The sequence below is a fragment of the Schistocerca americana genome, chromosome X, assembly GCF_021461395.2.
Source record: "Schistocerca americana isolate TAMUIC-IGC-003095 chromosome X, iqSchAmer2.1, whole genome shotgun sequence".
Classification (NCBI taxonomy): Eukaryota; Metazoa; Arthropoda; class Insecta; order Orthoptera; family Acrididae; genus Schistocerca; species Schistocerca americana.
In genome coordinates, this window is record NC_060130.1 from 938,918,134 (window position 1) to 938,933,809 (window position 15,676).

The following is a 15,676-nucleotide window of genomic DNA, read 5'->3' on the forward strand; positions in this document are numbered from 1 at the left end:
AGAGTCGCTTCTGCCTTGGTGCCAATGATGGTCGTATGCGTGTTTGGCACCGTGCAGTCGAGCGCCACAATCAGGACTGCATACGACCGAGGCACACAGGGCCAACACCCGGCATCATGGTGTGGGGAGCGATCTCCTACACTGGCCGTACACCACTGGTGATCGTCGAGGGGACACTGAATAGTGCACGGTACAGCCAAACCGTCATCGAACCCATCGTTCTACCATTCCTAGACCGGCAAGGGAACTTGCTGTTCCAACAGGACAATGCACGTCCGCATGTATCCCGTGCCACCCGACGTGCTCTAGAAGGTGTAAGTCAACTACCCTGGCCAGCAAGATCTCCGGATCTATCCCCCATTGAGCATGTTTGGGACTGGATGAAGCGTCGTCTCACCCGGTCTGCACGTCCAGCACGAACGCTGGTCTAACAGAGGCGCCAGGTGGAAATGGCATGGCAAGCCGTTCCACAGGACTACATCCAGCATCTCTACGATCGTCTCCATGGGAGAATAGCAGCCTGCATTGCTGCGAAACGTGGATATACACTGTACTAGTGCTGACATTGTGCATGCTCTGTTGCCTGTGTCTATGTGCCTGTGGTTCTGTCAGTGTGATCATGTGATGTATCTGACCCCAGGAATGTGTCAATAAAGTTTCCCCTTCCTGGGACAATGAATTCACGGTGTTCTTATTTCAATTTCCAGGAGTGTATATTTTCTCAGGTACAGAACCTACATCTACATTTATATAGATACTCCACAAGCCACAATATGGTGTGTGGCAGAGGGTGCCCTTTACCACTATTAGTCATTTCCTTTCCTGTTCTACTCACAAATAGAGCAAGGGGAAAAACACCAGCCACCATATGGTGTGTGGCAGGGGGTACCACTACGAGTTGTGATGGGTCACCCACTTTTATTTCTTCGTTAATCATCCTCGGTGTTGATGTACTGGCTGAAGTGTGGAAGTGCAGTACTGTCTACTGTAAATGATGATGCTGACAGATGCACAGTTGCGTTTCACAGTCTTTTACCTTCACTGTTCACAACCCCCCAATATTATATGGCCAGTGCACTATTGTTTAACTTTTGATAAGACTCTTTAATAGGTTGCCAACGAACATCCACATACTGTTACAATAGTTTACTGTTGAACATCTATGGGCAGTAAAAAAAAATAACCACATAAGGCAGAGTTCTTTCGGAATAATCAGGTACATATGGAACTGATAATGCCATTGTTTTAACACACAACCTTACTGTGTTACACTTATTTCACAGTTAAGTTGATGCATTGTTGTTGTTCTAACCAACACAGGTTTCTTGTCTGAAACTTGGCCGTGGACTGACTGTCTCGGGACCAAAAATTGAGCCCTTATACATCCTCACAATAATGGGTGCTGAAACTACACACTGCCCAAAGTTTAATTTACAGAAATTACAATTACAAATTAACTCATTAAATTAACTGAATACATTGAAAAATTTGCTCCTCATAACAGTTTCTTCTAGTACAAGGTTTAGGCCAAATATAACATATATCGTTACACAAACAATACTTTTAACAAAACTGTTAATTACTTTGGAATTAATTAATGGCTGGCTTTGCTAACATGTTTTCAAATAGATCCTTTAAGAACATTATCAGTGGTTCCTCTAAATGTTTATAATTAGTACAGAATTTATATTTGTTTATATGTCAACAACAGAATTTAAATCACAAGACAATTACTGATCATCTAGCTGTAAAACACCAGGAAATGAAGACAACAGAAGAGATTCTAGCCAATGACCTGTCTGCATTAGATAATTACTTCAAAATTTGGAGACTCCAACCCAGTGTGAGTAAAACAGAGGTGTGTTGTTTTCATCTAAATAACCGGTTGGCGAACGTAAAACTGGAAGTAAGCTTCAGAGACAGAATTCTTTGTCATAATTGGAACCCAAAATATCTTGGTGTCATCCTGGATCATACACTATGCTTCAAACAACACTTTCTTAACTTAGCTCAAAAGTTGAGGACTCGAAACAACATCCTCCATAAGCTATGCAGAACTACCTGGGGATCTTCAGCAACCACCCTGCAATCTTCAGCTCTGGGCTTGGTGTACTCAAGTGCTGAGTATAGTGCACCTGTTTGGATGAACAATCATCATACAAGGCTTGATGACTTGTTGATACACAGCTGAATACAACAACGCACATAATACCTGGCACAATCAGATCTACTCCAGTTTATTGGCTTCCACTGTTGACTGGTATAACACCTCCTGATATACGCAGGAATTCTAACCTTTTAAATTGCGAGAGACTGAAATCATGCCATCCAACTCTGTGCGATGCTGCTGACATGGTTGCTAAGGATTTCAAACCTCTTGAAGAGTGGAAATATCAGTGGGAAGCAGTGACAGATGTCCACCTGCATAACATCTTCTCAGGTGCTAAACTTCCAAGTAGATTCGACCTACCACACCAAGACCTGGACTACTCTCAACAGAATCCGTACTGGCCATGGCCGATGCAGGGATGCTCTCTTTAAGTGGAAGAAGCTGCCTGATCCCGCCTGTGACTGCGGGGCTCCATACCAGACTGTTCATCACATTGTCAGTGAATGCAGGATTCAAGCCTATCACGGCACCAAAGAGGACTTCCTCCTAGTAACTCCAGACGCAGTGTGCTGGATTGAAGGACTGGATATTCAGTTGTAAAGACAAACTTAAGTTTCTTGTGTATCAATATCTATATGTAATTCAATTTCATGATATGTCTGTATTAGCCATACGCTAAATAAATAAATTACTGATTTCGTCCTATAACGAAAGACACTAACCAGGAATAGTTAATATAAATTCTAAAATCAATTACATACATAAAACTAGGCAAAAAATTAGATCTGATGTTATATTCTTTAAAACTGAGGGCCAACCTTTCTCTTTTATGAAAATGTAGATTAAATTCACGTATGTTAATGATAATTAGTTAAAAGTGAAAAAATGAATTTTAAGGAGGCACATGGCAAAACAAGAGGGGAAGTAAAAATATCCCAGCTTGGTTCATCACATAGTCGCTTCCTTTCCTGTTCTACTCACAAATAAAGTAAGGGAAGAATGACTGTCTATATGCCTCCGAATGAGCCCTAATTTCTCATGTTATATCTTTGTAGTCCTCTTGCGCTACGTATGTTGGCGGCAGTAGAATCATTCTGCAATGAGCTTCAAATGCCAATTCTCTAATTTCTCTCAATAATGTTCCTCAAAAATAATGTTGCCTTCCCTCCAGGAATTCCCATTTGAGTTCCCAAAGCATAAGGCTGTCTAACTGCACTGATAACAAAAAGTACTTCCACTTAACAATATAATTAATTGATATTATCTAACAGAGGTTGATAATTTCTAAAATCTTGTTGAAGATACACATGTGAGCCCTGTAATTTCAGTAACACTTACTGGCTTAACCGATAACTAATTTTACATCATAATCATCTCTCGAGATAGATGAAATAACATGCATCAGGATATACTTAGCTATTGTGGTATAACAATGATAGTTGACTACACAAAATCTATACTTCACAGATAATGGTATCATTTATATTGACAATGACCCTAAAGTGTCTAAACAAGTGACAAATTTAAACAAATTAATAATAAAATGATTTGCTTCTGTCTGGTGGCAAATTGCCTTAAGCTCCTCCACCCCTGCCCACCACCTGACTCCTGTAAATTATACTACTAAATTAACATGAAACAAACAATTAATACTCCATTTAAACATACCATAAGTTTCAGTTATATCAGGTTGAAAGATAAGACTTCCTGACAAAGCTGCTGCAAGTCTTGTAAGTGACTGTCTTCCTGAACCTCCAACACCAATGAGTAAACCATGGGAGAAAGGGGTAATAAGAATCCTGCAAATTCTGGAAAGGTGTTCCAATGCAAACCTGAAAGTAAGATCAGAGATTGTAAGTTTTGTGACTCATAAAATGATATTCAGACTGTCTTATTACTATTCTCAGCACATTATGAATTGTACTAATGATATACACTGCACAAATTTTTAAGTTATATGCCTCTGTGCACATTTATTATCATCATAAACACTGTGATGACCAGATCCAGTTCCACATTAATTCATTACATACAAGTAGGTACTGCCACTTTTCTACACATGAAAATAGCATTTATGACGTAATCACATGATGAAGTCACAGGATTTTTTTAAACACAATATCAACAGCACTCCATGCCTATGGACATGTTCAAATAAGTTCAGGGTGTCCAATTTTTACATGGTGTTATGAACTCAAACTCTCATGAATAAGTTACATCGGTATTACCTAATGGCTTGTCAGACATGGACTGACTATTTTAGACTGGTTGGTGTATGAACATATTATGATTTCTTATGTTACATTTTGGTATGGAAAATGGCTAGGTTAGATTTTGATAGTTCAAATGGACTATATATCATGATGGTAATCTTATTTACAATAATATGTGGTGCTTTTAGGGAAATAAATGATATTGAGGAACCATGTTATATTTCTGCATTGCGAATGACCCATTTACAAGTACAATTGCCATAGTTAGATTTATAATCATTTATTTTAGCTAATTCTTAATTAATGGCTTGACTACTTAGTGTAGGGTGTCATTCTGTGCAAGAAATTTAGAGCAACAAAAGCATGATGGAAAAAACTGGAATCTGACAAACACAATGGCAAAATTTGCAATGGAGAATCTAGGTACATTTGAACATAAACATTAATTATAATTAATGTTATAATATGGCTGCAGAATATACTTTTTGCTCTCTCCATTAAAATTGGTGATTACAACTAACTTTCTGAATTCAGGTTTTAGTTTAGTGTTCTCCATCATGTACAGTTCTTCTCGAAGTCAATTTCTTCTCTGCTACAAAAATATGCTTTAATTCAAATGAAACAAGTGCCAGTTCACATGCAACAAGGAAACTTTCTTCCCTATGTGTATTTTGATGTCTGTGTTTGTCCATTTGGTGCCGGTGTTGGAATGGCGTTCCTCACTGAACAAAACAGGCGATCACTGTGGGTATGCTAGCTGTGGAGGGTAAAACGGATGGGTAAAGCATGGAAACTATAATTTAAACAGGCTCAGTGAAGCAGATACTCTACATTCAGTACCTGAGATTATAAGGAGGATGCTAAATAACGTTTCCCTGGTGTATGGTATCAATTCTGCCTACTTGTTATCCATAGGTGTCACGGGAGACTGCAATGCTGTTCACTTTATAGACTCACCATTTATGTCTTCATGGGTTGTGTGCCTATCTGGTAGCACTGTGGCCAGCTGTTAAGTTCCGATAACAAAATACCATGAACATAAGCATAATACAGACTGAAAACTATATCACTGCTCTTGTCATGTGGACAGCTTGGCATCAGTGTGGGAAGTGCCAGGGTTTGTGGACACTTAATGTAGTATGTTTTAGGGGGAAATCCCACATGCTGTGGCAAAGAGGCCCATGGCAGAGAAAGCTCTTGCTCTTGGAAGCATACAGTTTGGAATGCAGCTTTTTCTGGGTGATGTGTTGTCTGCTACAGTTTGAGACCATATGCTAGGGAAGACAGGTGTACGGTACCCCCCTTGGGGTAAGGAGAAGGCAGGTTGCAGGATGAAGTGGCCACTTCCAGCATCAATCAGTGAACTGTTGTGGACAGCAGCATGGTGCCTGTGTATCTGGGACCACTGGAAATGACAGAGACCATAGCAGCCAGAGGGGCATCTCATCATGAGCTCAGGTTGAGGGTAACACTCTGCCTTCAGGCATGGTGGGGGAGTGGTTGTGCACCATGGTCAACAGGTGTAGTCAGGCATTCTGTGGTGTGGAGCAGTGCCTAGTAGAGGGTGCAGTAGTGTCCTGGTGCTCGGACAGGTCGTGCACGGCGATCTGTGCACAGTGGACCCAACATGAGTGGCATAATGCACTCCATACTGTGCTGCTGCTGCCACCTCTTCCTGGTACACTGCATCACTCTTGTGGCAGGGGCATGCGTAGGTATCTCGGGGGTAGTGACAGGTGTCTCAGTACTGAATGTATGTTGTAGGCACCTCATGACTCCAGGGACACACCAGAGAATGTGTCTAGCAGCAGGGGCAATGTGGTAGGTGTCGTGCGTGAGTGGCTCTGCTGGGGAAGGTGGTTGGGAGATTGAACATGTACACCAGCTTCAATCTATTGATGGATATTGTGGTGGCAGGGCCATGGAGATGTGCAGAACAGGTATTCTCCCCAAGCTTGAGCACAAGCAGTGGGCACAAGTACTGTGGGCAGAGAGGCAGCTGGCAGGTATCTACCCGGAGCATGATGTGTTAACATGTGCAGAGATCACAGTGAATGAGGGATTTGCACTTGCCTTCATGTGCTCTGGACACAGGTACTCTGTGCAGTTTTGCAGCTGCTGTCTGAAGGCTGGGTTGCAAGTGGTGGCCAGCAAGAGCAGTAGCTTGATGAAGATGCCCAGGATGGTGAGGGACTGCCCAAACATGATTTTGGTGGCGAACACACAATAGTTGGTTTATGGGCCACCCGCAAGCCTAGGAGAACTAGCATCAGGGTGGTAGACCAAGATACAAACTGACAGGTAAGGGCAGCTTTTAGGAACCTGTGGAATCTCTTGACTATGCTGTTTGTGGCAGTGTGGTAACCAGCTGTAAAATGGATGAGTATACCAAAAGTTTTGGTGAGTGATTTAAACAGGCAAGGTGTGAACTGTTGTCCACAGTCTATTGTCACATGGCGGGGGCATAGCGGGGGAATAGCTTCCAGCCATGGAGTGAATCTGTTGATTATGGTGAGCATGTTCCAGTGTTGGTTTGATGATGGAATTGGACCTACAGTGCCAATATGGACATGGGAAAAATGATAGTCCTCTGGGTGAAAGAAGTGATAGGGGCATGCATCTGATGGGTTACCTGGGAATGCTGGCACAGAAGGTAGTTGTGGGCCCAGATGATGCAATCCCACTGGATACTGGACCATATGAAACACTCCTGCATGAGGGCAACAGATGCACAGATGCAGTGGTGGGACAGGTCGTGGAGATGTTTGAATGCTGTCTTGCAGGAGTCAAAGAGAAGGTAGGGATGGATGTGCTCCATGGAGTCACCTGAATGGTTGGAATTAATGTGGAAGTCGAACCAGACATGTAAGTCCGTACTGGAAACTGTTTGTGGTTTGAGGCTTTGAGCAGTCTGGAGGTCGCTGCATGGTATTACAGCTCAGGAAGGGTTGCATGGGTGGTGGACAGAGCAGTGTGGTCAAGGGGAACAGTGAAGGCACAGGAGTAGGTGAGGCAATTTGCAATGATATTTTTGATGCCTGCCATGCGTTCTCTGTTGGTTGTGAACTGTGCTATGTATTCCTGCTTATGGAATTCCCTAAATGAAATTGTGTACCTCTCCTTTGACAATTCTTTTGAAAACACCCTGTCATAAGGGGGCTGTGATCTGTGAAAACCATGAAGTGATATCCATCCACCAGGTCGCAGAAGTATTTCACTGCTGTGGCACAGAGAGCTTCATGGAAAAGAACAACAGCATCTGCCAGGAACCTTATTGAAGGACAGAAGGGCTTGTGTCAGTAACGATCACGAATGGGGTAGTCGGATGGGGGTGGACCAGGAGGGCAGCATGTGTGTGGTCATGTTTTGCTTGTTCAAGACTCTCCACCATATGCACTATCCAGGGAATGGACCTGATACCTTTAGCATGCTTGTCATGGAGTGCAGCAATGAGTGATGCATGTTTGCTGCACTCTGCGAGTAGCACCAGAAAAATTTTACTTCCCGAGGACATGCAGATTTCTTCGAAACTTGTAGAGCGTAGGAGCTTGGCAATGGCTCAGACCTCTTTTACCAGTAGGCAGGAGCCCATGGATGTTATCCCATGTTGAGGGAAGTCAATATCTCAATCACAGAAGATGCAATTCTGCAGGTTGATTATAACTCTCACCTCTTGGTGGTGGGAAAATATCTACTGGAGGCACTGGTGGTGCTCCGTGAGATTATGCAAATAGATGGAGATATCATCCATGTAGGTAAAACAATTGAAGGCACTGCATAGGATACTGCCAAGAAAGCGTTGCCAGTCTGAGTGGCGTTGCGGAGCCAGAAGGTCATAAACACACTTTTGAAAAGACCAAAGGGGTTCATTATTACCTTCTTCTCCACATCCTATGGGGTGACTGGAATCTGCGTAAAGACTTTTGTGCACTCTACCTACCTGAATATGGTTGTGCCAGACAGATTGTGACTGTAGCTGTGGAAGAGAGGCACTGGGTAATGGTCAGGGATCATACCGGCGCCGAGAGCCTTAAGGTTACTACACAGGTGCAAAGTGCCACCTGGTTTTGGGATGAGATGTAGGGCAGAGGCCCATAGACTCTTTGAAGGACAGAGTACAAGAGTGGTGATCACTGCCTCAATTTGGTCTGCACAGCTCTTGCTTACCCAGTGGAAGGCAGTGAGGGTGGCAGAAGGGGCCCAGAATCACTGCAACATAGTGCAATGTAGTATGGTGTACCTTCTGGAGGGGTGATGGAAGGGCTAATGAGGAGAGGAAATTCTGGAAGGAGATCAGGTCAGCAAAATTGTAGGAATAGGACACTTGCTTGATGGCAGAATGGATGACAGTATGTGCTCTACAAGGAATAGAATTGCAAGACATGCCATTGATGACAGGGCTATTCATCGGATCAAGGAAGAGGACAGAGTGGGCGATGAAGTTGGCACCAATGATAGGATCCTTCATGTTGGTCACAGTAGATTCATGAAAAATCTCCATCAAAGCTGAGGTCAATGGACCTGGTGTGGGAACAATAGGTTGTGATTATGGAGCCATTTGTCATGGTGAGGAGGAGGGGCAAGGGGGTACCAGAGGAAGGTAACAGTTTTCAGGGATAGACAGAGAGTTTATAGCCAATTTCAAACAGGTAAGTTGATGGAGAGGAGGATTTCAGATGATCATTCATGAACAGACATGACCTCACCGATCATACAGGTTATACACTAAGGTGACAAAAGTGATGGGATACTTCTTAATATTGTGTCTGACCTCATTTTTCCCAGTGTAGTGCAGCAGCTTGATGTTACATGGACTCAACAAGTCACTGGAAGTCCCCTGCAGAAATGCTGAGCCAAGATGCCTCTATAGCATCCATAAATGCAAAAGTGCTGCTCATTCAAGATTTTGTGCACAAATGGACCTCTTGATTGTGTCCCATAAATGTTTGTGGGATTCATGTTGGGTGATCTGGGAGGCCACATCATTTGTTCAAATTCTCCAAAGTGTTCCCAGCAACATGGTCCACTGTCGTAAATAAAAATTCCATCGTTGTTTGGGAACATGAAGTCCATGAATGGCTGAAAATAGTCTCTAAGTAGCTGAACATAACCATTTCCAGTCAATGATCAGTTAGACCAGAGAACCCAATCCAGTCATCTAAACACAGCCCACACCATTATGGAGCCACAACCAGCTTCCACAGTGCATTATTGACACCTAGGATCCAGGGTTTCATAGATTGTGCACCATACTCAAACCATACCATCAGTTCTTACTAAGTGGAATCAGTTCTCATCTGACCAAGCCTCCATTTTCCAATCCAACTGATTTGTTCACCATCACAGGAGAGGTGCTGCAGGCGATGTCGTGCTGTTAGCAAAGGCACATGCATTGTTCATCCGCTGCCATAGCCCATTAACGCCAGATTCTGCCACATTGTCCAAGCAGTTACGATCATCACACATTCCACATTGATTTCTGTGGTTATTTCACCCAGTGTTGCTTGTCTGTTAGCACTGACCACTCTACGTAAACATAACTACTCTCAGTCATTAAGTGAAGGCCATCAGCCACTGTTGTCCATGGTGAGAAGTAATGCCTGAGATTTGGTATTCTTGACACAGTCTTGACACTGTGGGTCTTGGAATATTCAATTCCCTGATGATTTCTGAAATTGAATGTCCCTTGCAACTAGCACCAACTACCATTCTGTGTTCAGAGTCTTTTAATTTCTGTTGTGTGGCTATAATCACATTGGACACCTTTTCACATGGGTCATCTCGGTATAAATGACAGCTCGCTGTAAGTTGCACTATGCCTGTGGAGGGTTCTTAGGACATGGAGGTTGTGGGTGCTGATACAGGCTATAGATGTAGGGACTGAGAGGGTAGTTACAAGAAAATAAAACAAAGAAGGTGATATAACTAAATTCGAAACAAGGCTAGTAGCTTTGGGTTATAGGCAGATATTTGGAGTAGATTACAGGAAAAGCTACAGCCCAATGATTGGACAAAGCAGCTTGAGGATTCTGGTAGCAAGTGCAGTACTAAGAGGGTGGAAAATCAAACACATTGATGTAGAAGCTACTTATCTAGATAGCCTCATAAGTGGCACCATTTTCTTGGAGCAACCAAATTTTTTCAGGTTGGGGTATAAAGTGTACTTATTGAATAAGAGTATGTTTGGGCTTCACCTGGCAGATAAGGATTGGAATCATTTTTTATGCTCTACAATGATAAAGTTAGACTTGAAACTGTGTGAAAAAAATACTTGTGCATTCTTCTGTAATAATTTAATCATTGGGGTTCATGTTGATGATTTCAACATTCAAGAATGTTTTCAAATGTCACATTAACATGAAATGTTGTTTATTCTAGGACTTGCGATTGAACGGTCTCAAGGACATGTGAAGTTAACCCAAAGTAACTACATTCAGCAGACACTCATAGAATTTAAAATGCATGATAGCAAGCTACACCATGTAATGAGAACCTTATTGCTGAAGACAAGAATGACAAGCATTTGACCAGAACTACTACCAATAGGGAGTGGATTGTTTCCTATATATCTCTATATGTACTTATTGCTGAAGACAAGAATGAGAAGCATTTGACCAAAACTTCTACCATTAGGGAGTGGATTGTTTCCTATATATCTCCACATGTACTTGATCTGATATTGCCTTTTTGTGAGAAGGTTGGGTCAATTCAGTTTTACACAAAGTGTTTCTCACTGGGCCAGAGTAAAAAAGGTGTTTTGCTACATGCAACAATGTAAAGATTTGAGTTTCTGTACTGAGCCAATTGTTCTGATACTAGTGCATCTAGTGATGCTGACTGGGAAAATGATTGAGCTGATAGTAAGTCTGTAATAGGACATGCAATTTTGTTAGCTGGAGCAGCAATAAGCTGGGAGAGTAGAAAACAATCCATTGTAGTGACCTCCACAGTAGAAGCTGAATACATTGCCATGTTTGAGACACATAAAGAGTTGGAATGGTTTGTAGAGTTTCTAAATGAGATAAAGTGCTCGGAATTTGCTATACTGCCCCTGTAAGTCAATGCTGACTACACACATGCCACTGAGATTACCAAGAAAATGAATGTATAAGAAAGGACCAACATTTTAGGCTGCACTATCATATTGTCAGGCAGACTGTCTTTGATAGTTTTCTTAAGTATGTGTTGACTGATGAGAGTGTCGCAGACATTTTAACTAAAGATCTCAGCAGTATTAAAACTGAGATATTCAGAGATATGTTAGGATTAAAATAAGTATTATCTTCTGTCAGACAAACCGCCAGCTAAATTTTGTCTCATTTGTGTTCTTATGTTTAATACTGGATTTTAGTAGCATGAGACTACTAAGTTATTCTCTTATATAGACACTGAGGGAAAGTGTTGCAATTCTGCCTGGCAATGCAGTGGCCATCATTTGAATTCAGAGCTACTTCCAGTGTACTTGGACACTAAAGAGATTTCTGCATGATGTTTCTCTTTTCTTTGTGTGATCTTTGGCACACCTGTGTAGTTTGTGCCAAAAACATCTCAGTGCAAAAACTATAATGTGATGGTAGTGCCATTCTGCACAGAGTATGAGTGGGTTTATCTGCAATATATTTATTAAAGCGAATATGTGTGCGTTGTAATTCAACCATCATCCTCATCCACTTCTCAATAACGTCACATACTTTAAAATTACAACACAATATTACTTACTTTGTCTTGAAATTATTTACTTTAACCTGAATGGCAATATGGTGACGTATTTTGTGAACACCAGTACATTATTACAGCAACTGATTTTATTTTTTACTTTAAAGTGACAAAAACGACTATAATAAATGAAAAGCACTAGTTTGCTTTTGTTCTACAGTATGCAAAAGCAAGCTAGTGCTTTTCATTTATTATAATATTGTTCTACCTAGAACCAACACACAATTCAGTTAAAATGACTATAATTTATTTTCTACTGCTGGTATATTGAAAGGCTTCTTGCATTCTTATCTTCATACATCCTTCAGCCAAAAATGATTTTGCCATTATTTATACAAATTTTATCAACATTACTAGATCCAAATGTAGATCAGACCTTTTTAATAAAACTTTTAAGGGGCTCCGGAAAGGCTCAAAATCATGAAAAGTTCAATTTTTACTTTTTTGCGTTTTCTGAATCTGCAGACTATTACCTTTTAATAGATATATAATTTATTCAATTTCGAAGACTACAACTATTTTTAAATTTTTTTTGAAATGTGTTCTACATGGGCGTGACCCACTGTGGCGCTGTTAAACTGCTGTCAAATGGTGTTATTATTAACGTCCGTGTTCATCAGGTACATTTTAGTGATGTGAGATAAAGTATGTGTTGTGGCTAACCTCTGATGGTTCAATATATATCGCTGGTGTGATTGTCGATTGTGTCATGTTTATTTACTCTGTCGTTATCTCGAAAATATTCGTAATTAATTCTGTTTCTTGAGTCTCTGTTTTGTTGAAGTATAATAATGAGTAAAAGTAAAGTTATTAGAAATCGTCTGAAGGCTTTTAAGAAAAGGAGAAATGATGGAAAGCCAAAGGTATGTGTTATTACTGTAAACAATAAAGACGATAACCAAGTGAGTGAACCTAACCTGTCAAGTACACCTGCCCATAGCAGTCAAAGTGGGAAAGAAAATACTTCACAGAAGAAGCTTGGTTCAATGAGTGAAAACTATGAATGTTTTATGGGCGAATCGGATGTGAATGAAGTATTTGATATGTCGGTTCTCAAAGGAATTTTTTCAAACTGTGTAAGATGTATTCATTGTAGTGAAGTTGGTCTGGAACTCTCCATAATAAAGCACGTAGGACTTGCTAGTGAAATACAACTGAAATGTGATAGGTGTTTGTACATGACCACCTTTTGGAACAGTGTTGCAGTAACTACAACTGAAGAAAATGGTAGCAAAATCTACGAACACAACAACGAGTGATGCTTGCTTTAAACAAGGAACGCCTTCGGGCTGCAGACAGGGCTGTAAAGAGTCTAGAAATACAAGCAAGAGTAAACAGGAGGAGGAACAAGAGGAAGCTGGAGGAGGAGTTTGCAGAGGATGAAGATAATCCATCCTATGGACCTGGAATGCACTAAAAAGTTAATCCAATCTTTGTCGCTCGATTCCCAAAACTTTTATTTTCTCATACTAATTACATGTTTTCTAAGGATCTTCCAAACATATTTGTTTCAAACTTTCAGTAAATGTTACACAGTACCTTCTGCATAATTTAACACAGCCTTTTTCCAAAAAACTGTATATTTTTGAATATATAAATAAAAAATTGCAAAAAAATGTTGTGAATTTTCATTACAATTGAAAAAAAAATCATCTTTAATAACTGAACTAAAATTTTGTAAAATCCCTGTGTTAAGTTGTAGCCCATACTCCAATAAATAATCTGTAAAAAGTTCAACTTCCTACCTCAAATACTTTGTGAGGAAAGATGTAATTTATAAGCGTTATTTTAACATTGCAAGTATAGGGCGTTCCGGAGCCCCTTAACTTCCATAGGAGTAAATGTTTTCGCTTCCATCCTCTGTTACGCTATTATTCTACATTTTTATTTTGTATTTTATTTTTTTAATTCTTAGAGATCAACAAAGAACCATGTCAAGATAACTATATACTTCTCTTTTCCTTCTGCTTCCTCCAAAACTCCTTCATTTTCTCAGAATTATCTCTTTTCCTCTCATCTTACCATTTGACATCAGTTGTTTTTGCATTTGTTTCAGTTTCCTGAAATCCTTTCAATTTCTTGACTTCTATTTTGAATTTGTCTCCAATTAGTAAGGTTTCCTGTTCAATCTGCTTTTCATCTATGTTCTTTTTTGTCTTGCCTCCTCAACCAGTTTGTTAGTGTGCTTTGGAAGAATGTGTTGATCTGCCTTCCATCATTCTCTCTGGATGTCCTTAAGAGTGAAACATATTTTTTCATGATCTCATCTGTTATTTTAAGGCAGAATGAGCATGTTGCCTCATTTGGTCTCAAAATCCAATTGTAATCTTTGTTCTTTTTCTATTCTGACATACAAACTTTCAATTACTGAAACAACACATTTTGAATTACCTGTGAATTGAAGATAGTAGAAGAGCACTTTTTTCTTACAATCTATGGATAGAATAGTAGGCAAAAAATGATTTAGTAAAGTAAGGATGGGATCACCCAGCTGGGGAGGCACTACTTGCCACATATTGTGTTCAGTGTAGTTTCTTGGGTTTGCAATGACTCTAATCCCCTGCACCTCCATGTAGTTTTGCAATACCGTGTGAAATGCTGTTCTTATTATTCAAATCAATTGCAAACAGAGATCTCCAGCTAACAAAATCTCTGAACATACTGCATGTTACAACTACTCTTGAACATACTGTATACCCTGAAAATTGCTGTCTGCACATTTGAATTGAAAATTACTTTTCAAAATTGTTTAATTCACTATCAACTTCAAAAATTTTACAGACAGTGAATACTGAGTATCTAGCAACAGTTTTTTTTTTTTACCATAGCATCCTTCATCTTCCTAACCTACACATTTTTCATCACAAAATTGTATGCATTAGAGGTTACTAATTGCAATTCTTTTACCTTACAGTTAGTTACACAAGTCCTTCTATTTCCTCCAACAATATCAACTCTGTCCACAATGTTATATATTACTTTTAAACATTCAGTTTCAATATCTTCAAAAGTATCATTATTTACATTAGCCCTTTAACTAACCTCAAATTTTTAACGCCAACAATAGCTGTTTCCTTTGAATTCAGAATAATACCATTACTATCATTACAGGAATAAGTTTATACCACTTCTATTAAATCATCTTGATCAACAACAGTGACTTCCATCTCCTTATTACAGTGGTTTTCAATTACATTTTCACTCAATAGCTTGTCAGTAATGAAAGTGTCTAATTTTGAACCAGAGTGTTTAGCCATTTATTCTAAGATTTTTTTTAAAACAAACTTTTACAGAAAATCTTATCATCTAAGAATTTAACATACTTATTGATATCTAGCTTCAAGCTGCTAATTCCATTCTTAAATTCCTTTTTAATACCACAACCACTTTTATTCATTTTACCCTTAAACTGACAATGTTCTTGTTCTGTTTGTCCAGTTTTACATTTAAACTGTTCATGAACTCCCCTAACATTGACCTAATGTCACTGGCCCAGTACTTCTCTTGTGACCTTGGTTTTCTTCATTCATTCTCTCAATTACTACCAAACACTTGAAAACACTTCAGTTCACTTCAGTTTATTATCATCCCTTTTATCAAGTACATCATATAGGGGTTGTCATACAGAAATCATGAG

The 15,676-nt window shown here is 39.9% G+C and overlaps 1 protein-coding gene across 1 annotated transcript in view; it reads right to left on the reverse strand.

Annotated features, from left to right (window-relative positions):
* Nucleotides 1-15,676, reverse strand: part of LOC124556412 (dynein axonemal heavy chain 7-like) — a 746,268-nt gene that overhangs the window by 471,733 nt on the left and 258,859 nt on the right. Inside the window, exon 8 of the mRNA XM_047130371.1 lies at nucleotides 3,779-3,942. Coding sequence (XP_046986327.1) covers nucleotides 3,779-3,942 — 164 coding nt within the window. The remainder of the gene's footprint in view (nucleotides 1-3,778; nucleotides 3,943-15,676) is intronic.